The sequence below is a fragment of the Euprymna scolopes genome, chromosome 3 (genome assembly GCF_053919585.1).
Source record: "Euprymna scolopes isolate OS-2025 chromosome 3, ASM5391958v1, whole genome shotgun sequence".
Taxonomy (NCBI): domain Eukaryota; kingdom Metazoa; phylum Mollusca; class Cephalopoda; order Sepiida; family Sepiolidae; genus Euprymna; species Euprymna scolopes.
The window spans coordinates 76429282-76453512 of NC_136484.1; the positions used below are offsets into that span (position 1 = coordinate 76429282).

Here is a 24231-nt window from a genome sequence, read left to right on the forward strand (position 1 = left end):
TTATGGTAATGAGAGGCAGGAATGGATGGAAGGGGAGATACAAATTTGCACTCGAGACCATCCTAGATTACATTTCTTTTCTTATACATGCTTGCTGAATTAACTTCACATTCCTGTATTCATGTTAAATAAAGTTGTAATATATTGTAAGGAAGTTCTTATTTTGTTTGGAACTTTTGTGACCTTTTTATTTGAAGTCAGCTCGGTCAGATAAATACTGACACGCCTAACTCAACAAATGGCAGTCTCAATATTCAATTCACACCAACGAACCACTCTACAGCATACTATATAATTAGAAACTTTAATTCGCTACCAAATATTATGGCTTATCTCATGTTTTACAAATAGTGAGAAATCTATTTACAAAAATATGATAAAAGCGAATAGATACCTTTATTATCAATAATAATGAAGACTTATGTCAGAGGGTCCTGATTGATGCAGGTGAGATGATATTCATTTATTTTTTGGACAATCATTTGATTAACAGTGGAAAGTGGAATCTCAAGATTTGCAGCAATTACCACTGGTTAAGCTGACCTTCAGATTCACCTATAATATGACATCTCTTAAACTGACAATTCTAATACTTTGTTGGCTAGTATTATACTTAAATGGTGATATATAATATGGATATATTAATATTTGAAACACACACACACAAAAAGTCAATGTTTAAAATATCAGTATTTTAAACTTTGTATGGCTTCAAGTGCTGGCTGTCAAAGAAGGAAGCAGAAACTTTAAACAAATATGAATTATTTTTGTAGATGTTTATTTACTTCTCTCATGCCTATATATATAATGGTTGTATAGTTTTAGTTTCCCAGATGTAAATTCACTGAAACCCCTGTATTTATTAAAAAGTGCTTGGTGAATGAACAGAGTGTGATCATAGTATGTTTATTGAAACAAACATGCCCACAACGTCAACAACCTGAGATATGCAGATGACACCGTCCTTATTGTCGACTCTGAAGAAAAACTGCAAAACAACAACAGTAACGAACAAAAGTGAAAAGAAAGAATTACAGCTCAATGCAAAGAAGACAGAATGCATGATGATCTCGGCGAAATCTGTTATACCACAATACAATATAGCCTGTAAGGGAGACAGAATCAAACAAGTAAAAATATTTAAATACCTTGGTTGTACTATCACCCTGGATGGCAAGTGTGACACAGAAATCAAGAAGAGAATTGAACAATCTAAGACAACTTTTAAGGTCATGAAATGCATTTTTACAAACATTAAGATAAGCCTCAAGACAAAGATGCATGTTATAAGAGCTTACGTATATGGTCCATTCTTCTATGCGAATGCTGGACTGTAACCAAGGATACAGAACAATGACGAAGTAGTGGAGATGTGGTTCATCTAGAGAATCATGAAAGTCTCATGGACAAAGATAAACAAATACAGAAGTAATGGGCATGGCTGGATACAAGAGATCCTTTCTCATCAGAGAAAAACAGAAATTTTTTGGCCATATAATCAGGGCTGACAGACTAGATAAATTATTATGGAGTAGCAAAATATGCAAAAACAAGAGCAGAGGAAGACAATGCACAAAATTTATCGATAGTTTAAATAAATTTACAACGAATAAAGAGGGCTACAACAATAAGCTCATGGGAAGAATGGAGAGCCATGATTGTCAATGTCTGCAAGACCAGACTGGACACTTCAAGGATGAAAATCTTTATGAAATAACCATTGTTTATTTTATATATTTTTCCTTATTTTTATCTGTGTTTTATTTATATTGATATTTTACCCAAGGTAAAACTTCTTATACAAGTATAAACATTCCTCTCCACATACAGATTTTTGTACCACTAATTGCATATTCATAAATATAAACCACATATATCAACGTTCATACAAGTAACTATATCCATCTATATATAAGTCTATTATCATTTAGCTGGGATGTGGATTTTTCAGTATTTGCTAATTCTATCTGGAAAGATATTGCTAGTGTCAATGTGTGTACGGTCATGCCACGTGTAAACATCAACATACCATTATGTTCAAATATTATTACGTCACTATCACCGTTTGACAAAAAAAGTTTAGCTGTTTCAGCATGTTGTGTTAATATCTTATGTATAGTTGACAATGTAATGTTATGTAATCAAAAGCATAAAGTCTCGCTGAATATATGTTTAAAAGGATACTATGTATATTATATATAAACACAAAGCATATACACATACATACACATAAATAATAGGTGTTCAACTACATCTTAATCACTAATTCTTTTTAACTAATTATTAGAAATATATATTGCATTTTCCCTTTTATGTATGTTAACTAAAACATTTATTCATTAACTTTTACAAAGTCCATTCTCCACATTATTTATATACATACTGCACTCCCTTCTTCATTCCATGTTATTAAGCATTCCAGTTGTTTTTGGACAAGTGTACATTCACACGATCTAATGTATCTGCCAGCATTATTTGAAGCGATTATACCAAATGTCTAGGTTTTTCACAATCTTTACCTAAATTAATGTGTTTACACTGGTGACTTTTTTTTTAGGAATTAATTCAACTATTAATTTAAACTGTATTGTCTGAATGTATATGGGTATGGAGGTTGTATGTATGTGTTTATGTACTATGGGCTTCAGTTATTGGCAGAAGTTCTGATAGCTGATTTGATACTAGGGTAACCAGAGTCTACAATATTTAGCACTGAGTGTCATTATGATAGTGCAAATGATCCTAAATAATATGAGAATATAAAGATGAAATTAATAAACCAAAAGATGAAAGAGAAAATGAAACAGGAATTCAAAGCATATAGTTAATTTAAAACTGACCAACATGAGCATAAACCCTTTTTTCACCTCCTCTTTCTCCTCCATTCTTTTGTTTATCCCACTTTCCATGTACATTGTTTCTTTGCAGTTTTCTTTAAGTAAAATTAGATTAAATACTTTTGTATAATAAGAAAAGAATTAAAATTGTTTAATTTGGTATTGATGCATATGCTGGCCTGAAGATGTGGTGGCTTTGAAAAGAGGCACTGCTGAAACATGTATGCACATATGTAGCCAATAATGTTTGTATTAATAAACATACTATATATATATATTATTTTGTTTACAGAAAGTTTTTAGATGAGAAATCTAAAAACTTTCTGTAAACAAAATAATAAAATATAAATATGCTCTTATTTTCGGATTTTCCTTATAATTGAGCACACTACTGGATTTCTTTTTCCAAAAAAACTATATATATATAAAGACAAAATTTTTTACCTTCCAGTTTGTTTTTCATGCTTTCGCCTTTCCAATGCAGGGCATAAAGCTCAAAATAATTGAAAAAAAAAATTCATTCTAATTTCAAGTCGATTTCAACATGCACGTTTTGTTTACCTTTAGGAAGACATCGCATTTAACTTATGTCAGATACAATGTTATGTTAAACTTACTCTTTTCAGCTACCAACATAATGGGAGTGCTAAATGTACACTTGGTCCACACTCTTTTTTTATTTATAGTAAATAATTGGCAAAAATGGCAGAATATTAACACTTTTATTTTATCTTTGAAAACCGATCCATAATTTAGGGTTACTTTTTTTTCAATATTTATTGTTCATTTGTTGTCTTAGGCTATCCTGTGATGGAGTTCTTCCTAAACCACACAGGTCGCTCAATCCTCTTCTCTTGTGAATGGCCACTTTATCAAACCGAACAGGTTAGTTACATAACAATGCATGGTATTATTAATTGTTGTGAGTAATATTTAACATACTGTATTTTATTAATTCTCATAATCTTTACAACCCTCCCCCTCTCAAACACATCTACACATTTAGTAGTTTCCTGCCTTTCCTATAAGATTGCTTTTCATTTCTTTTTTTGGTTCTTGTCCAAAACAAAGAAAAAATCTGTATAATGAATGTACCTATAACAAAACCAAAATATCATATTCCAAAAATCATGTAAATTGATTTAGTTGTTTTTATTTTTAAATAAGAAAATCAAATTTTATGAGTATCCGAGAAGTGACTTATCTTGTAGCCATTTTGGAAAAAATGTCCAAAAACAAAGGGAGATAATTCTACAATAATCAATTACTAGATTTATGTTATAACCCCTACAAATTCCCATTAATTGCTTAAAAATTATTATATTTATGAAAATAAAACTACTTGATCAATTTATGTGATTTTTGGAATAATATTTTCGTTTCATCACAAGTATGTATATCATACAGATTTTACTTTGTATTGCTTAATATAAGGGAAATTCTGAGCAAGAATCCTTTTTTTTCCTTCTTTTTGTGTGTTGTAACATTGTGATTGTGTTAATCAGTGGCTGTAAAGTAAATGGCACAAAATTCCATGATATTTTAATGCCAACATTCATTTTAGATGTAGGGTGAATGCCAGACTTAGGATATTATAGTAGAACTATTTACTTTTAAGATTTTGAAGATCATCTGATATACATTTTTAAACAAAAGACTTGAAATTTAACAAATTATTTCCAAATTTGATAACATAATGTCAAATTTTATTCATTTTCAAGAGAAGTTATTACTAGTACCTTTTAAAGTCTTTTTTAACAGTGAGATATCAATTTACTTGGAATGAAACTATGCAGTTATCAATCACATAAATTCTCCTGAATTATATTGTTTGCTTGTAGTGGAATTGAACAACAATATTGGAGAAATTGATTATGTGGTGAAGTAATGAAGAAAGTGACTTACACAAATGAGTATGCCTCTTTCTTTCCTGTCAAATGACAGAATGAGGGAAGGAAAGAGAAAGAAAAGATCTTCATTTGTAGAAGGTTCAGTAATATACATATGGCATTAATTTGCTTAAGAAGACAGAAACTGTTATGAAAAGGACGAGTTGGAAGCATGAGGGGCAGTTAATTTTTCAACAGCTGAGAGAGAGGAAAGACTTTGGAAAGTACAGTTGAATTTAGTTGTGGGAAATATTTTTCTTCATGTAATTTCCTTTTTTTTTTTTCATTTATTGTTCTTGGTCTTTTTCTCAGATTCATCGTAAATTTCTTTTTTAAGCACCTACTGCTTATTTCGTCTTATCTCTTGCTTCCAGCCATGCTCTGTTATGGTTGCAGTAGTGCTTTTTAAATGTTATCTCTCTTGTTTGCAATCTCACAGACTGCATCGGACTTTAGTCAAGCTTAACACAGTTGTAAAAATGTTTTGTCATCGACAACTAAGATGGATATTATGTGTGGTGGATAAGGTAAAATTCACTTTTAATTTACACTCTTCTGGATGTTGAAGGTTCGGGCGACACTCAAAATACAACTGTGAATTATTTAGGTCTTCCTTGAGTTCGACAAGATACACCTTAGAAAGATCAGAGGTTACATTGACTAAAATGTTGGGAAAACACTCAAGATGAGAACAGTCATCTGAAGAATCCAAATAATACGAAAAATTGATGAGTTAAAGAAAATTTTTTCTTTTTCCAGATATGTTAACCTTTTTTCATATTGCCACACTGAATTTAGGGTTAGTGTTGGTGTTAATGAAGGACATGTTTTTTTTTTTTTTTTTTACTAAAAAAAAAAAGAAAGTGAAAACACATTTTTATTTTATTTTATTTTTTTTCCAGTTTATTTTCGGCAAAAATAAAACAAAAATACATGCCCTTCATTAATCCAAGTCTGGGGTGACAATATAAAAATGATGGAAGCATGTACCTTTTTTTTTTTTTTTTTTTTTTTTTTTTACATGAGGGTAACCACTTATCAAGGTCCGAAGGCCACTCAGGGATAAGGGTTATTGCGTGTACAGTAATCAATGAGATAGTATTGCAGTAGTCACTAGTATTGGAGGTTTTGATAGTGTCTTACTTAAGGGGGGGGTTGTCAGGAGTTTGTTTATGTTGGACTTGAAGACATCCAAGTTGTAGTCAGGTGGGAAACAGGCAAGTGGCAGAGAGTTCCACTGTGCAGTTCTAAGAAAGAAGCTTTGCTCATGGAATCTACATTTGGATTTAGGCACAGATAGAGAGTGGGAAAATTATTGACAGTAGTTTCAGCCAGACGGGTGTTTCTCATGAAAGATTGGTGAGGGGGGGACGAGGGATTGGCGCTCAGACGAGCACCTGCCATGGAAATAACGATAAAACAAAGACAGGCTCGCAACGTCTCTTCTGTGAGAGAGAGGTTGTAGGGAAGAGAAAAGGGCATCCCCCACTAAACCACGAAGTCTATTTTGTACTCTGTCAAGGCAGGATAGGCTGTTTTTAGCAGCTCCTGCCCAGATGTGGGCGCAGTACTCCATCCTTGGACGTACTTGGCTTTTATACAGATAGAGAATTGCATCAGTAGTGAGATATCTTCTGGAGCGGTAGAAGGATCCCACCATTTTCCTAGCGCCCCAGGCAACAGATTTGATTTATGTGTTCCATTTCAGATCAGGAGTAAAGGTCAAACCCAGAATCTTGTCAAAACATGGAGCCTCCCTAAGACGAAAACTATCCATTTCAATTGATGCCAGATGGGGATCAGAGCGTTGATGATGTAAAGATAGAAACTTGGTTTTGGATGCATTAAAAATGACCAGCCACCTCTTCCCCCATTGTACCACGTGCTCAAGATCAGAGGAGAGAGAATTAGAGAGAACTTTGTCATTTACGGCCTTTGATGTGTTGCCGTAGATGGTCGTGTCATCAGCATAGATGTCAACAAATGATTTAAGTATGTGTTTTGGAAGATCATTGATGTAGATCAGGAAGAGAGTTGGGCCCAGGATGGACCCCTGGGGGACTCTAGCATTAATACTGTGGGCCTCTGATTTCTGCCCATCAACCACTACTCTTATGAACCTATCAGAGAGAAATGATTTAATAATTGAGAAAACATTTCCAGTAATACCGTAGCTGGAAATCTTGTGAAGTAGGCCCTTATGCCATACCTTATCGAAAGTCTTCGATATGTCAAGAGCAATTGCCCTGGAAAGGAAGCCTTTGTTGAGAGATTCACTAATCTTATGTGATATAACTGTTAGCACATCTGCTGTAGATCTTGCAGAGTGGAAACCATATTGCATGTCACTAAGAAGGTTATTTCTGTTGAGGTGGTTGACTACTTCTTTATTTATTATGGATTCCAGCAACTTACTCATGACACACAGGAGACTTATTGGTCTGTACTGTGAGGGAGATGACTTTTCACCTGTATTCTTAAATACAGGGCATACTGATGAGGTCTTCTAGGGTGTTGGAAAGCACTTCTTAAGGCAACGCTTAAACAGTTTTGTAAGTATGGGGGCAAGTTCTGGTTGGAGCTTTTTCAGCACTATAACTGGAATGCCGTCAGGGCCAGTTGCTTTACTGGAATCAAGGTTCTTGATTAGCTTGGCGACCTCGCGCACAGATATTTGTATGTTGCATAGCGTGTTGTCTGTTATAGGAGGAAATACAGAGAGTTGATGGTCATTGTCGCATAGGGTAGAATTAGCTGCAAAGTTCTTGACAAATAGTCTGGCCTTGTCTGATGCTGACGAGATGACCTCAGGTCCATTGATGATAGTTGGGATAGAACGCACGCTTCTGTTCAAGATCCTGTTTGCTATTTGCCAGAACTGGTGGGAACAAAGCCGCTGCTCAGCTACTTTGGATTTAACAGACTGAGCATATAGCTCTCTTGCATGTTTTATTACTCTTTTACAGTGGTTGCTGGCAGTCCTGAAAGCAGCTTTAGTCTCAGTACATCTATTACATTGGTAGCTATGGAAAAAGTGATTTCTGTGCGCAATGGCAGCAGCACATTCTGGGGAGAACCATGGCTGGCTGTTAGGTTTTTGCTGGAATTTTTTTTGATGGTATGAATTGGTCTATGCCTACAATTAACCATTCAGTCAGGTCTGATACTATAGAGGACACATCCTTTTTAAACATGGAATGCAGAGGTAGGTCAGATATGAATGTACGGAAGCTATCCCAGTCAGCCATAGAGTATCGATATACAGTACGGTGGAGAGGTATGTCTGAAGACTTATTACATTTCATTTTTATCTTAACTGGTACAACGGAGTCGTCAGAGGATCCCAGAGGAGATAGAATGGAACATGAACACAGCTCAGGGGAAGTTTTGAGGAAAAGGTCTAGAAGGCTTGCATATTGACCGGGTGTATCGGGCACACGAGTGGATTCGTGAACAATCTGAGTGAGGTCATAAGCAATGGCAAAATCATGACAAAACCTCCCCTCGTCATCAGTTTTATTTAAGTGGGTCAGCCATTCCACATTATGGAATTAAGTCACTGCAAATGTGAATTTTAGCCGAAGGATGAGCAGACAGGATGTGGTCTATTTTCTCAGATATGCTCTTAAAGATAGTAACCCCACTGTTGTGGAGGCGAGAGAGGGCAAATATAAATGCAGTGGTGTAAGCTAGTGCAACCCGGAAGCACATATAAGGTAAATTAGGGTCTTCTCTGGAGATATCCCTACCACATGGAAATCCATCTTTAATGTAGGCACATATTCCATGCCCATGGCGATCTTGGGGGTCAGATTTAGATGTTAAGTTAGAGTATCTTTTAATTATGAATTCGTCTAGAGAAGTGGTTGGCCCTATGCCAGTTTCACTTAGAAAGAATATGTCCGGTTTCGTCTCCTGTAATTGTGTTTCAACCTCTGGAAGGTTGGAATGTAGACCCCTGATGTTGGAGAAGGAGACCTGGTAGTAGGGGTCTACATTGGAGGATGGGGTTCTAGGTTTATTCGTGTTTCTTTTTTGGAGATTTGTCATGATTGTTGAGGTTTTGGGGTTTGTGGAGCAGGTCGGTAGACTTGGTTAGAGCAGGACAGAGAGGGAAAATAAGAGAGAAAAAGACAAATTTTTTTTTTGTGGCACATGATAAGGTAAAGCCGTAACAATTACCCACTAGTATGGCATCGAGAGGCCCTACCAGAAACTACTGTATGGTCCAGAATCCATTCACCATATGGCAATACAGCAGCCCCAGTACTTTGCACCTGCTGATAGGACAGCCTCCTTAGTGGTTAATCCAAGGTTCGGGTCCCTGACTATCAGGCAGGTAATGTTAGCCCAGATGAAATGTTTACCTCCAGCACCCTTTCTAGTGACATGACCACAAGGATAGACATAGAAACAGAAATTTTCCGACATCTCAGGCTACTCTTTACAGAGTACTACCGACCTAGAAAGCAGCATTTTCTTAACCCTTTGTCAGAAAAATCACTCATTGGAAATGAGGACTGAAGGACAAAAAAGGAGAAGCGAGAGTTACTGGAGCTGCCGATAACACATCCACATGCATTATCTACTCTCCATTACCTTACTAAATAGTTATTATCCTTGGTGTATGATAATAGATTTTTCCCAGCACAAGGCCATGCTGCACTTACGAGGTGCCTTTAACAAGTTTCCAGACTTTTTTCGTATGGGCACTTTTATTGATGAAACACACATGAAACTGCAGTCCCCGTTCAAGTAATCTCTACTGGCTGCAATGCACTTGTTGCACCCTAACCCAACAACTTCTGAAAGTCGTCTCGTGTTAGCATGTCGATGACCTTCCTCACAGCCTCTTTTATTTTCTCAATGATCTCATAACGTCAGCCTCTAAGGTTTTCCTTGAGCTTAGGGAATAACCACAAATTACAGGAAGCAAGGTCTGGACTATAGAGAGGGTAAGGTTGCATTTTTGAAATTTACCAACTGTGACAGTCAGACTTTAGTAGGGTGTATTCCAATTCCTACTGTAGTTGTTCATTTGAACCTGAAATCATAAAAGTGGTCATCTCATAAGATATAAAACAATAACATACTGAATTTTCAAGAGCTTATGACAATTTTAAAGCTTGTACAAAAAAGTCTAGAAAGGTCTGGACTATAGGGAGGGTAAGCAACTGTGTTGATGCTCATCTTGATCAAATAATCTGTGACAAAGATGGAGTTGTGGACTGCTGCATTCATGCAAATCTTCATCTTCAGTTCTCACGAATAATTGTGTGTACAGTTCCCACACTGACATCAAACTGTGCATTTATTGTCTCTATAGACATACAACGGTCCTTATCCATGAAATTCTTTATTTGGTCAATCAATTCTGGTGTTCTGATTTCCTTACTGCTCCCACATCTCTCAGCATCTTTCACACTGTTTGTATTCCTTGAATGCTATCCCAAAACTGATGCTAGTCTGAAGCATTCCATACATTTCTGTGGCAATTTTTCCAAGTTTAAAACAGAATTTTATTGCATATCATTCTTCTAAAGTGTCCTCATGTCCAGAGTGCATTTTAAGAATTCATCAGCTGTGACAATCAGGTTTTAGTTGGGTGTATTTCAATTCCTGCTGTAGTTGTTCATTTGAACCTGAAATCATAAAAATTGGGCAGTCATCTCATAAGATGTATAGCAATAACATACTGAATTTTCAAGAATCTACAACAATTTTAAATGCCTGAACAAAAAAATCTGCAAACTTATTTAATGCACTTTGATGTAGATGACTTAATTTGTTTTCCCTTTTTTTTTATCACATTTTTAGTCTTTTTTTTATCACTTTTACCGTGTTGTATACATGTGTACACACATGCACACATATACTTAATATCAGTAAGCATAATGACCGGGTGGGTGGATGGATGAATGTGTGTATGTACCTATATATATATTTCCATCTGCCGATCCATCTAATCACTACGGAACATGTTTAACATGTAATAATAAAAGGTGAATGAGACAAGAGGTGGAAGGAGTGGAAATGTATTGAACACAAATCTCATAATCCAGAGGCTGCAAATTTAATCCCTGTACAAAGCAATACGTTTTCATTTTCTTTTCAATCACACTCCAATACCAAACTTCAATTTTTTTCATTAAAAAAATAGATGTAAATAATATTTTGTTGATAAAAAAAATTCCAGATTCATTACTTTAAACGTATCCTAGAGTGATCTTTGGTCCTTCATAAACAATAACAACCAAGTAAAAAGTGATCTATGTTATTTAATTCATATGACAATGTTTATGCTAAAACTAAAAACCAACCTAAATTTTCACATAAAAAGGGTTTTCATTTATCAAACTCATGACCTTGTAGATTGATGTTTGTTGCTTGGATTGATAAATTTCATATTAACTATTAAACTTTTTTTTCTTTTCCCTTTATTTCCTTTTTATCTTATATTTCTTTTTTCCTTTCTTACCTTCTTACCTCCCTTTTTTTTTTAAAATGCATGTTCTCTCTCTAGGATATCCTCTAATGGGATTTTTCCTCAACCTAACTGGTCGACCGATTCTCTACTCCTGTAGTTGGCCTGCTTATGATAGTAAGGTTAGTTTCTGGTAGTTTTTATTTTCAATTATAATGCAAATATAATTCAAATGTCGATTTTTGCTTGTAACATTTTACCCCCAAATGATATAGCTTTCAAAGATTTGTTTTCTTAAAAAACATTATCAAACGCTAATGAACATTTTTGTGAAAGATTTATTTAATATTATTTCTTTAAATAAATTTGAAGAACATTATTTGATTGGTTAATTAATTTATTTGGTTCTAGTTTTTTTTTAATTATTTTTTTTTAATTAATATTTGAAGTAAAAAAAAATCTGTTGCATATCTCTGTTTTTTCCTGTCATTGCTGTTCTTTCAAACACTGTTAAGAAATAACTTGTTTCCTGGCATCAATCTTGTTCTTTTTTTATGCTCAAAGTCCTCAATCCTGGTATTTTTCCTTATTTTGTTCTAGCTGGGGATGGGGCATCGTATCAGATGCCATTGACCTGCTATCTCATACATTCCAATTGATAGATCTTTTTAAGATTTTAATTGTCTCTTTAAATGAAGTTTGAATTACTCTTGCAATTGTTTGAATTACTCTTGCACTTGGTTCACTGGGTATATTTATCAGGTAGTTTTGAAAATTTTTTCAGGAGTCCAGTTGTTCCTATAATTTATGGAATGATGAAGATCTTCCTAAGATTCCATTTCTTTTCACGTCATACATAAGACCTTTGTATTTCAGTATCTGTTCCCTCTCAGCTCTGTTTAACACAGCATCATTGAACACTAACTTCTAAGGCTGCTTATTTCTCCTTTTTATCCCATATCATATCCGGTTTAATAGCTCTATTTTTGAGGTACATAGTTATAGGAATTGAATTAAATTTGCATATGCCTGTGAAAATCACATCACTTTAACACCTTAGCTTCTCAATTGAGATAAAGCAATTTATTAAATGTTTTATCAGATAATTCTTCATAAATACTTTTTAATTTTTATTTCTGAGTGGATTCAATGCCATTGTAAGAATTTCTCTTCCTAGCTAATGTTCTTTATCTGATTTTGAAGGAAAAAGATCTAATCAATCAGCAAAAAAATTAATTGGTCAATAGATTTAGTTTTAAATTGTTGAAGACTGACTTATTTATTATGGATCAGCATAGACCACATTGCCTCCCACCTAAGTAGATAGCAATCAAATGAGATTTAGTAATTATTTAAGCGATCTATGGGAATTTAGAACATTTTTTCTTCATTTTATTATTGAGAGGGCAGGATTGTCTTGACTGTATTATAACGTTTTGGGTTCCATTTTATTTTTATTTTATATATTTTACGTTGGTTTTCTTGACTGACCATATTTCTCTTCTCTTCATATTTAGAGGTTGAATGACAAATAATTTGACTAAACATTCACCACCCCATTATTTATTTATTTTTTTTTTAGAAAATAAGGCAGAGAAAGTATTTAGTTTCATTTTTTTATTAGTGATTCTGTTATTATCTATACTATAAATTTGTTTTTTATGTATTGATATTCATATTAAAAACCCTATTTTTCTATTTATTTAAAAAGGAAATACAACTTTGTTATATATGGATTGAGGAATTGCATTCATCTGCAAAAGATCTAGCTAATTTGCATATTCTTTTAAACGCTCATTTTAATTAATTCCCTATTAGTTTTTTTTTTTTGGTTTTCTTACAAGATGATCATCTTTAGTTAACTATTACGTGTAATTATGTTCATGCAGATATTCTACATGATTTATACTTGTGTAATATTTGCATAAAAAGGTTATAGTAAACACAACCCTCTTTCTATATATATATATATATATATATATATATATATATTTTTTTTTTAAACTTTGTTTACCAAATTCCTCTATCAATTTTTGGTCTATAGACATGAAACTTCATATATAGGGTATCCAAACCCATGCAAAACTTTATATTTGGGTTTTAGCTGGGAAAAATCAGTGCAAAAGTATGAAAATTAAAATAATGTTGAAACAACCAATAAAAGATGAGGATAATAGTCTGCAATAAATAAAATTAATAAAAAATACTCATTTCGATGAATTCCAATTAAAAAATAATAAAATAATGGAATTTTCCAGGTAAAGGTTGAATGACAGCATTATGAATATGCATGCATAACATAATAGCCATTCATTCATATTTTAATTTTTAGCCTTGCAGCAAACATTTCTTCATAACTCAGGCATTAACATCAAAAGAAAAAGTAAATCGTAAGCTAAACGTTTGGGTTCCGATTCTCAGTGGTGGCGCACAAGTCATTTAAAAATTTATTTTTTTTATTTAACTTTTTAAATCATTACTATATATTGGGTCCAATATAATATAATAATAAATATGAAATCTACATTAATCAAAATATCATATTTAAGCATATTTTATGACCGGGCAATGTGGGGTGGCCTGCTAATGCATTTATAAACCTTGAAACTATTCAATTAGTGTAACAATAATAACATGCTACTTTCCTGTTAATATCCATACATCCATCTTTCACTCTGTCCTACCTTGCTATCTTGCATTTATGGTTCTCACTCCCACTACTGCACTAATGTTTGTATAAATATTGATTCTGTTAATTCATCATGTATTCTTGATAATGTCTGAATCTTGGACTAAATATTGAATAAAATCATGACTCTATGTTAATTCCATTTTGTTCTAGTCTTTTTTTTTCTTTTTTTTTCTTTGTTTTATTATTTCTCATTTTTATTTTTAATCAACACATTATGTCCTTTAAATATGCTTCACATTCACAATGTGGACCATTTATTTTTATTTTATTGTCTATCAGTTTTCACCTTCATCTTTTCACTTAATTTAAAGACACTAGTTAATTCAATATGAATAACTTTATAGCTTCTATAACTAGCAGTACTTTAACACATAGTTTTGCATGAATTAGTATTGATGTTTTGTCAATGGATTTTTTTATGTTGTTTTCTCAGATTTGAATCTATTTTTTCATTGTATTTTTATGTATGTATTTTCATTGTCTACTAAAATTGATTTGCAGGCTTTAACACTGACTTAAGTTTTGTAAGTAAAAAAAATTAAATCTATCATTTTGGGTTGCCTTTTGTATCAAAGATCAAAAACTTATTTTATGCTTGCATAATATCATTTGTGCAAACACATTTCTTGTATGTGTGTGTGTATATATATACATACATACATACACACGTTTTATTTATATTTAAATAAATACTTTTAATATTGCTACACAATCATGATAATGTTTCAGTCAATTAGTTATGAATAACTAAAGAACTCACCAGGAGACACCTTCCTCCAAAAGATCAAATTTTACAAAAATTGCATTTTATAAAGTCATATGGTCTTCTAATGATGAAAAGAGGGTTGAAAAAATTAATGAAAAATGAAAACAAGAAAGGAGGAAGGGGGTGGATAAGGGAGTCGATGGAGAAGAAGAAAAGAATGTGCGTGAATCTTTATATGTACCTATGCATGCATGCATGCATGCATGCATGCATAGGTACATATAAAGATTATGCATGCATGCATGCATATACACACTTACAGAAAGATATTGTTTGCAAGTGAATGAGAAACACTATACTATTTTTCATTATACTCATAAGACCATATTACCTTTATTTTTTTTCCTACCCCCAATATTGACAAAAGAAGCTGAAAATTTGGAGAACATTTTGGATTATTATCTTTTACATATGGTGTACATTTCATTAAAATTGGATATACACATTTAAAATTTTGAGGGATTTCTACCTCCATAGTTCTTTTAAAGGTGCACTTAGAAATTTGGACCACTTCCATTATCTTCCTCAGAAAATTTTCCATATCAATACAATTTTAGTTTTTATGTAAATTCTCTAACCTTTCTTTGTATAGTTACACAAACATTGACATTTATGATATATATATGGCTGAAAAATATTTTGAAATGAAAAAGAGTTTATTCAATTGATATAACATTTTAGTAAAGTGTAAACCTTAAGATTTCTAAAAGCGGTTCAGTTGTACCTGAGGCACCCCAAAATGAGCAACAATGAAAAGGATATATTTTGCATTAAAACTGTTTTTTTTTTTAGCTTTTACTTTTGGTTAAATCATAAACAAAGCCATGAGTTCATCGATTAGAGTGAGCGATTTGTATATTGCTTTGCGAAACTAACACTCATTAATGTAATGTTCAATTATTTGGTACTTATGCAGAGAATTTACCATGCTTAAATAATGTTATTATCTAGGGAGGGTGTTTTGTATCTATTTTATACTTTCACCTAACACTTTAAAAAGAAGATTTCCTAAAACTTGAACTTAATTAGAAAGTACTATTAAAAAAATAGCACCAACTTTTTTTTTGTTCAATGATTTGCTTTCATTTTACTATCACAATTCTTTTTATGATTATAAAAAATTATTATAAATAAAATGGTTGAAGTGTGAAGACGTTGCTATTTTTTTTTTAACATGTTTATATGAAAGAATTTATATAATTTCATTTATGTTTGCACAGCCTGATTATCATTCGATTGCTAAACATTGCAATATTTGGAGAAATTACAAAGATGTCCAGGATTCCTGGGATAGTGTTTCTGATATCATTAAATATTATGGTGATGATAAGCAAAAATTTGCAAAAATTGCTCGGCCAGGACAGTTCAATGATCCAGATATGGTATGTACTTATTTTCTCCAATATTAAATCTTTCTCACGTGTAAGATGAGATCATAATCATTAAAATTTTTTTTAAAATTCTATGATGGCATGTTTTCTTCAGAATTATCTGATCTATTCATCTATTCACGGTTTCCTTTGTTTCAGCTCATTTAACTTGTTTGTCTAGTGGTCTCCATAAATTTGTTGTTTTGATACCCCTAATACAGTCTTCTAGGATCAAATAAAGATTAGATACCCCCGTAGCAGATGACAAAAATAAGCGAACAATTGAAGAGGCACCGTTTGTTCGATCTTGACATTGCCGTTGGGTGTTTCTAAACTTGTAAACACGTCAATAGCAGACATGTTCGAATGCCGTTGGGTGTTTCTAAACTTGTAAACACGTCAAATAGCAGACATGTCCGAATGCTCGCGAGCAAGATTTTTTAAAAATATATTTACAAAACTTTTAAAGATTTAAAAGTAAAAATAAATATTTACAAAACATTTTCTTTAATATTAAATATTTACAAAACTTTTAAGGATAAAAACCCCCCAACTTTCTTCTATTTACACAAAACTTTTTAATGTAAGTAATAAAATGAACGTATTTAAACAAAATATATTTAAATAAATGGGTGTCTTTCTGAGTACGTTCTTTTTATATATTTACAGAACTTTTAATAAAACTAATAATAATTATAATTATAATAAAAATAAAAAATAAAATGAATGACCTATATTAATTGCAAAACATTGGAAACTGAAATTTTTGGATGCTAAACTTACTTTCACTTAATTTACCTTTATAGAGAAGTAAGCAAATAGCAAGTTTTTTTTTTTGTTTTGTTTTTTTTAAATAAAAATAAAAAGATTTGTATCTTGTGATGCTACACTTCATCTTTATAAAAATAAAAGTTATAAAAGATATGTGAATAAAATATATTTTTTAAAATCTCGATTGTTTATACTTGTGATTTTATTATGCATAAAAATTACCTCGGTCTAGAAGGATTTCTCCTCCACTGACCACCTACATACATCGCACTTTAAATAAATATTGAATTGTATTAAAAACGCACGAAGAAAGATAAACACACACACACACACACACTGTACATAAAAATTAATCTTGGTCGCAAAAATCCGAACAAGTCAGTTATTTTATATTTGTTTCTGCCATAAAAAGTTTGGTTATAATAATTTTATTTCAATTTTTTTTGTTTTTAATTATGTATTAATTGACATCATCCGAAATTCTCAGTTATAACCTCGGTTTATTTATTTATTTGGTATTATTTTACGACCTGCTCCAACCACCCCATGTTAAGAACGGCTTTCGGAATAAACACCTCCCCACCTCCCCATGTTAAGAACGGCTTTTGAGGTTAGGGGTGTTTTTTTTTTCCGAAAGCCGTTCTTAACATAGGGAGGTTAGAGTGTTTATAATATGCTGGGGCATGTCGTAAAAATTTACCATTTATTTATATTATTATTATTATTATTATTATTAATAGTGTTATTAAAAGTTCTGTAAATTTATAAAAAGAACGTACTCAGAAAGACACCCATTTATTTAAATATATTTTGTTTAAATACGTTCGTTTTATTACTTACATTAAAAAGTTTTGTGTAAATAGAAAAAAGTTTTGTTTTTTTTTTTAATCCTTGAAAGTTTTGTAAATATTTAATATTAAAGAAAATGTTTTGTAAATATATATTTTTTTCTTTTAGATCTTTAAAAGTTTTGTAAATATATTTTTAAAAAATCTTGCTCGTGAACATTCAAATATGTCTACTATTTGACGTGTTTACAAATTTAGAAAGACCTAACTGCAATGTCAAGGTCGAACAAACGGTGCCCCTTGAATTGTTCGCTTATTTTTGTCGTCTGCTACGGGGTATCTAATCTTTACTTGATCCGTTTTCTGTTCTAGTACATTCTTTCCAAGGACTGCAAGGTTGTGAAACTCTCTTCCTGCTCACTGTTTTCCTCCTTCCTACAGATTTGGTCTTTTCAAGACTAAGGTCAATAGGTATCTCCTCTCTGTATGATTGTTATATTGTCTCTATAATAAAGGGTTGTGTGTTTGATGTGTCATCTCTAATAATGGATTAGAAGAGATGACGTGTTATATTATATATTTATGTTGTATCATAAAGGGAATCGTGTGTGAGTGACATGTATTTTCAGAACCTACCTCTGCTTCTTCGATGTTGGACCATCTGGAATTTCCCGTCCTGGAAGGAGACTTGATACCTGTTTTTGGATGAAGATTCAATCACTCCAAGACAAGGAATTAGTTCTATAATTTTTATTTCACTTTCTCCAGATGTCCTGCAGAAGTTGGAAAGTGAAATCGGCCTGTGTGGGTTCTTCTACACACGTCAGCGTTCGCTCCCCCTCCCCCCAGTGAAGAGGAGGAGACAACGGGAAGCCGTCCGTTGTCTTCTGTGTCCAAATCAAATCTCAACGATTCAGCTAATCTGATTACATGACTCACACGCAATCCAATCAGCTGATCTTAACTTCCGGTCAACGTGTCTACACTATAATTCACCTCTTCCCCCCCCCTCTCTCTCTCTCTCTCTCTCTATCCATTCTCTAACATGATAATTATCTTTCATTTTTGAAAGCTCTTTACATTAACTTGCTTCATATGTTTGTCTTGAAAAATTTCCAGTAAAAAAAAATGAATAATTAAAAAAGTCTGTTCTATTTCTTGCTCTAATAACGAGGTTAGAACAATTTCTTTCGTATTTATTCACAAGAGAGTCACTATTTATCAAGGCTCCTAGGTCATTCGAGGATAAGGGTTAATGGGTGTATGGTGGTCACTGGGACAACAGCATAGTAATCGTTAGTCGTGGAAATTGGATATAATTTGATCATTTAAGGGAACAGCTCAACAAGAACTTGTTTACATTGAACTTGAAAATGACCATATTGTAGTCAGCTGGAAAGTAGGCAAGCAGAACTGGTCCAGGCAGACAGTTTTAGGAAAGAAGCTTTGTTCATGGAATTTGCATTTAGATTCAGGCACAGATAAAGATTGAGGGAAATTGTTAATGATTGTAACTTGACAAGGGTCTTTTTTTGGAAAATTTGGCAAGGGAAAGAACTATACATTAAAGCTCAGACAAGCACTTGCCATCAAAATAACAATAGAGCAGAGACAGGCTGGTAACGTCTCTTCTGTAAGAAAGAAGTTGCAGGGAAGAGAAAGGGGAATCATTTACTAGGTTTTGAAGCTGGTTTTGAACGCTGTCAAGGCAGAATAGGTTGCCCCAAGCAGTTTCTGCCCAGATGTGGCAACAGTACTCCATTTTAGGATGTATCTGACTCTTATACAGGTAGAGGATTGCGTCAGATTGAGATACCTGCTAGAACAGTAAAATCATACAACCACATTGCTGGCGACTTATTTCAGACCCAGAAGGTAATAGAAACTATGGTGCTTGTGCAGATTAGTGGTGTCTTAAACCAACACATTTCAGGTGAAAATATTATTGTGTACTTGCATGTCATGTCAAATTAGTATAAATTCCAAAAGTTACAAAAATGTTTCAGCAGAAAATAATTACAAGTAAAAATAAAATTTATTGAGTTTATCGATTTATAGTTTTATTGTATGTTTTAATGTTGAATCGTTTGCAAGATCCAAGGTAGGTAACTACAATTGATCATTTTGATTAAATAATTGTAATTCTGCCATTTTAAAACAAAATCTTAAGAACATAATTGTGGATGATTTTTTTTTGTGCAAAATACATCTAGCACATCTTTTATTGAATCATCGTTCATAATATTGGAATTTATACTAATTTTGATCTGACATGTAATAACATCACTCATCTGCACAAGCATCGAAACTACTTACAAAAGCAGTAACACATCTGTTTGGCATATCGATTGTAGATATCTCGGAAAGAAAAAGAGGTAATGAATTGAGTGTTGCGTTTTGTGATAAAAAGCCCCCAAATTGATACAATTTCACACATTACTCACTTGATTTTCAGTAAAAAAAGAAAGAACTTCTGTTTGTAGTTTGATATTTTTTTATGTGTAACATTCATCTGCATGTGAGGAGAAAATCTACTTTAAGATGAAGGCAGCAGTTGAATGTTTCCCATTTAAGAGAGAAGATTTGAGCTGAGGTTTGTTGGTGTGAATTTTGTTGTTGAAGAGAAGATATGTCATTTCCTTTTTGGATTACAATGGATGTCAAGCTGAATACAGATCCCACTATAATTTTGTACCTGCTTTGATCAAAATAAAATATACTAGTCCAAATACAATGAGTAATATAGATTTAATGGTTATAGGGGTCTCTCTGCAAAACTTTAGGGGGAGTTTGTGAAGAATCGTACAAGAACTACTTTATATATTTCTCCCATTGTTTGGGTTTGGATGTGAGTGGGATATCTTGTATTACCTCCTTCTTCAGGAGGGAAGGATTGATTTGTCTGAGGCACTCATAACAATGATTTTCTGATTGGCTTGATTATGAAAAGTTTTGCACCTGTTCAGAATACTCCTGTTCAGAATACTCTCCTTTTGTAGGAGTTGGATTCCCTACTAATATCACGTCTAACCTTTGTTTTATGGAAATCACTCCAGACAAGACATGAAGCCACTTGATGTAAGGAGCTAAAAGAAATAAAAATACTATTTCAAAGTCAAATGATAAGCGTTAGATGGATAGATGCCAACCTAAAAACAGCAATTCTTTCCACTGTCAGAAATATCACTCATAGTGTGAGAACTAAAGGGAGTGAGAGTTACAGGGCTAACGAAAGTAAACCCAAGGTCCACTTTATACTCTACTTTGACATAAATTGTAATTGTGTGTATATGTTTTTTCTTATGTTTTTACAGTTGATTGTTGGTGATTTTGGCTTAAGTGAAGATCAACAAAGAGTTCAGATGGGTATATGGGCAATGTTGGCGGCACCCCTCATCATGTCCGTTGATTTGCGCAATGTGAAACCTTTTGCAAAAGAATTGCTCACAAACAAAAGAGTAATTGCAGTCAGCCAAGACCCAATGGGAATTCAAGCAAGAAGAATCTGGCAGGTTAGTTCTTATTTTTTTTCTTTTCTTTTTTTGTCTGTAAAAAATTAATTGTAATATGTTTGTCACTTTAACTCTCAAAGGAAAGTAAATAGATCTTCATTGTTTTCCACCAGTTTTAGATGATGTTATTTGCTTGTGATGTAATCCATATGAAGACAAAAAAGATAAACCAAATAACAAAAAAAATGATCCACAGAGTTTTAGTACTATATTTAATTCAATCCAATACATTTGGCTAAATATAAAATGGTGCTTGTGCATTATATCCTTGGATTTCTAAAATAAAATAAAAAGATGCATTTTAAGTAAAAAAAAACAAACACTTATGTAATCACATGTCATGTCGAAATTAGTAAAATTTCCAAAAAGTTAAGAAAAATAATCAAGTAGGTCTACTAAAACTTTTTTTTACAAAAATACATTGTTATTATCGATCTGCCATTTTCTAATTTGAAATAGCTAAAGGTAAGTGAAAACAAGGGAGATAAGTTAGTTCGTCATATGGAATTGACTGCAATAGACTAAACTGTTAAGAATGCATTATTCGATAAATTTTATTATTTTTTGTAATTGTTTTTATGCTTTTTTGTAGGTTTGGAAATTCGTACTAATTTTTACATGGCAGATAATTATGTAATTGTTTTTTTTTATACTTAAAATGCATTTTTTTTTTATCATTGAAACATTACAGTGTTTGAATATATGGTTAAGTGTTAGTTTTACTCCTTTCAAACTGCTTTCATAGTTGGCTCATTTTGCGACCAAATTTCAAACAATTTTTACAGTTCATAGGTCACCTTCTCAGCTATATTTTGAAATAAAAATTTTCAATTTTCGTTCATTAAAACAAAAGTTATAATAAAATCACTGGTGTTTAAAATTTTTCTGAATAAGTAAGGAACATGAGAGGCGGTTTCTTCTGATTGGCTGTTGGTTACCATAGCAACTTTTTCAACATTGACGTTTTAGAGATGATTTCTTCTGATTAACTGTTGGTTACCATATCAATTATTTTGTCATCAGCACCTACATAAATCGTAGCAATAATGTTGCTCGCATGATATCTTATTTGGATTATATAGAGAGAGTTAATAAGTGATACTCTTTACCGTGCTAGAGCTGATAATCTTTTGCTTACAACGTTGCCCGTTAATTCTGTTTCTCTCTTTTTTTATCCCCTCTTTCTGTTTATTTACTTAATTACATCTTTTATTTGATTTTTTTTCTTATTTAGTCAATTTAAGAAGTTGATAATAATTTTTTTTATGGATTGTTGACAATGCGTATGATATTGAACACAAAAAGAAACTATTATTTCAAAGCAAAGCCTGGAAAAATCATAGATTACATAAATGATATAATAAATTTATAACTTAGAATATTGCAGCATTAAGAATTTAAAAAAATTCAATCGAACATTATATATAAGTTCTTAATGCTGCAATATTTTAAGTTATAAATTTATATTTTTTATTAGAATATCTTGTCTTTTTTTATTTCCAGTTTTAACAACTAGTCCTTTTACTTTTCTAAATTTAATGTTGACCATATTACTTTTCATGCTCATATTTTTTTATGTAATATAATTTTATAATGCCCCAAAAAACAAGCTTCCGTTATCATGTAAGGAAAGGGTGGTAGAAATTTATATAGAAGATCCACTTGTTCAATTTTGGCTTGAATTGTTGCATCATTGTGACACAATAATGTAGTTATAATAATAATCTAGAAGATATGAATTAGGTAGAACCTAGTTTTGCTCTTGATAAATGTCCAAATTTTTCATTAATTGCTCAAGTTGAAGTTAATTAGTTTTAATTTGTTTTTATTTTATGTTTCAAAATATTTAATGTTTTTTATTTCAATATGTTTATAGGTTGAACATGTCGATTATTGGATGAAGCCAGTCCAGCCAAATGGAAGTTATGCTATTGCATTTGTTAACTTTAACACTGATGGAGTTCAGAAAAAACTCAGACTTTCTTTAAAATACTTGCAGCTCACTGATCCAGCTGGTTATAATATCACTGAAACTTTCACTGGAGAATTCCTTGGAGTTTACAAACCCACTGCCTATCTAAAAGCAGCAATTAATCCAACTGGGATCTTCATGGCTACGGTGGTTCCTCTCTCAAAATAAGGACGATAATTATTTAGCATGAAAATTATTTATTAAAAATATTTTTGACTTTTACAAAATGTGCTAAGAAAAAAAAAAAAAATAGTTATCTATCCTTAACAAATGATTTATTACAATTATAAATCAAACGTTTGGTCTGTGATAAAATGGTCACTCATATTTTAAGCAATATTTTAAAATTTTATTTCATTTTTAAATGATTGAATAACAGTGAGAAAAAGATGTAATTCAAGATACTTGCTGGTAAGTGTGAAATTTTGACATACTGATAAGAAAAATGAATATTGATAAAAGAATGAATATTAATCAGTTTAAAGCTACTGTGACAAATGGATTTTTTCTCTCAATGATCGATTTTATAACTTTTGTAAATGATTGGTAAATGTATGCATTCCAATAAATTTTTAATAAAAATTATATTTAAAACAAAGTTTTTACTTTCCGCTGTTGGTTTCAACCTCCTGCAAGACATTGGCATGTTTCTCTGTCTGTTGCAGAGGGTGGGTATAACTTCTATTCAGCACTCCCAGTGCAAACTATGGGTCCACAAGAAGGCTGGGATGCTGATAGTTAGCCAAGATTATGTTTACCATAGGTGTTAGTGTTATCAGTGGTCAAATTGATGCTAATATGGATGCAGAAAACCCAGCACTTCATATTAAAGTCACCTTCTGCTGTTTGGGTGACCTGTTGAATGTTGATGGCAGTTGCGAACATGTTATCACTACTTGCTATTTATTGTTTGGGGAAGATTCAATCTTTACATCTAAGTATATTTCCTTCATGATTTGGAACAGTTTTTCAGGCTGTGTACCATCTTGCATCGTAGTTACACATGGATCCAGAACACTTCAGATCGACCATGGTTTCTGCATAATAATTGTTCCATGATCAGACTGATGTAGCTGCAGACTGAAAGAAAGAAGACCAAGTGTTTTTCATCAGAAAGTTGCTATTGGTAAGATAATGAATGCCATACACACTCGGTCTTAAGTTGTTCGACCATGTACAGTGTGCCACCTTTTGCATCAATGTTATAAAT

The 24231-nt window shown here is 32.3% G+C and overlaps 1 protein-coding gene across 4 annotated transcripts in view; it reads left to right on the forward strand.

Moving 5' to 3' along the window:
- LOC145256343 (alpha-N-acetylgalactosaminidase-like) overlaps positions 1 to 23619 on the forward strand; it is a 77070-nt gene extending 53451 nt beyond the window's left edge. For 3 of the 4 annotated variants that reach the window (XM_080115133.1, XM_080115154.1, XM_080115164.1), the window contains 4 exons: positions 3637 to 3722; positions 15829 to 15990; positions 20852 to 21049; positions 22926 to 23619. In XM_080115133.1, the coding sequence (XP_079971259.1) occupies positions 3637 to 3722; positions 15829 to 15990; positions 20852 to 21049; positions 22926 to 23189 (710 nt within the window). In that variant the 3' untranslated portion in view covers positions 23190 to 23619. Of the gene's footprint in view, positions 1 to 3636; positions 3723 to 11249; positions 11333 to 15828; positions 15991 to 20851; positions 21050 to 22925 lie in introns of all 4 variants that reach the window. The other variant, XM_080115143.1, reaches the window with a different exon arrangement.
- The last annotated feature ends 612 nt before the right edge of the window (positions 23620 to 24231 follow it).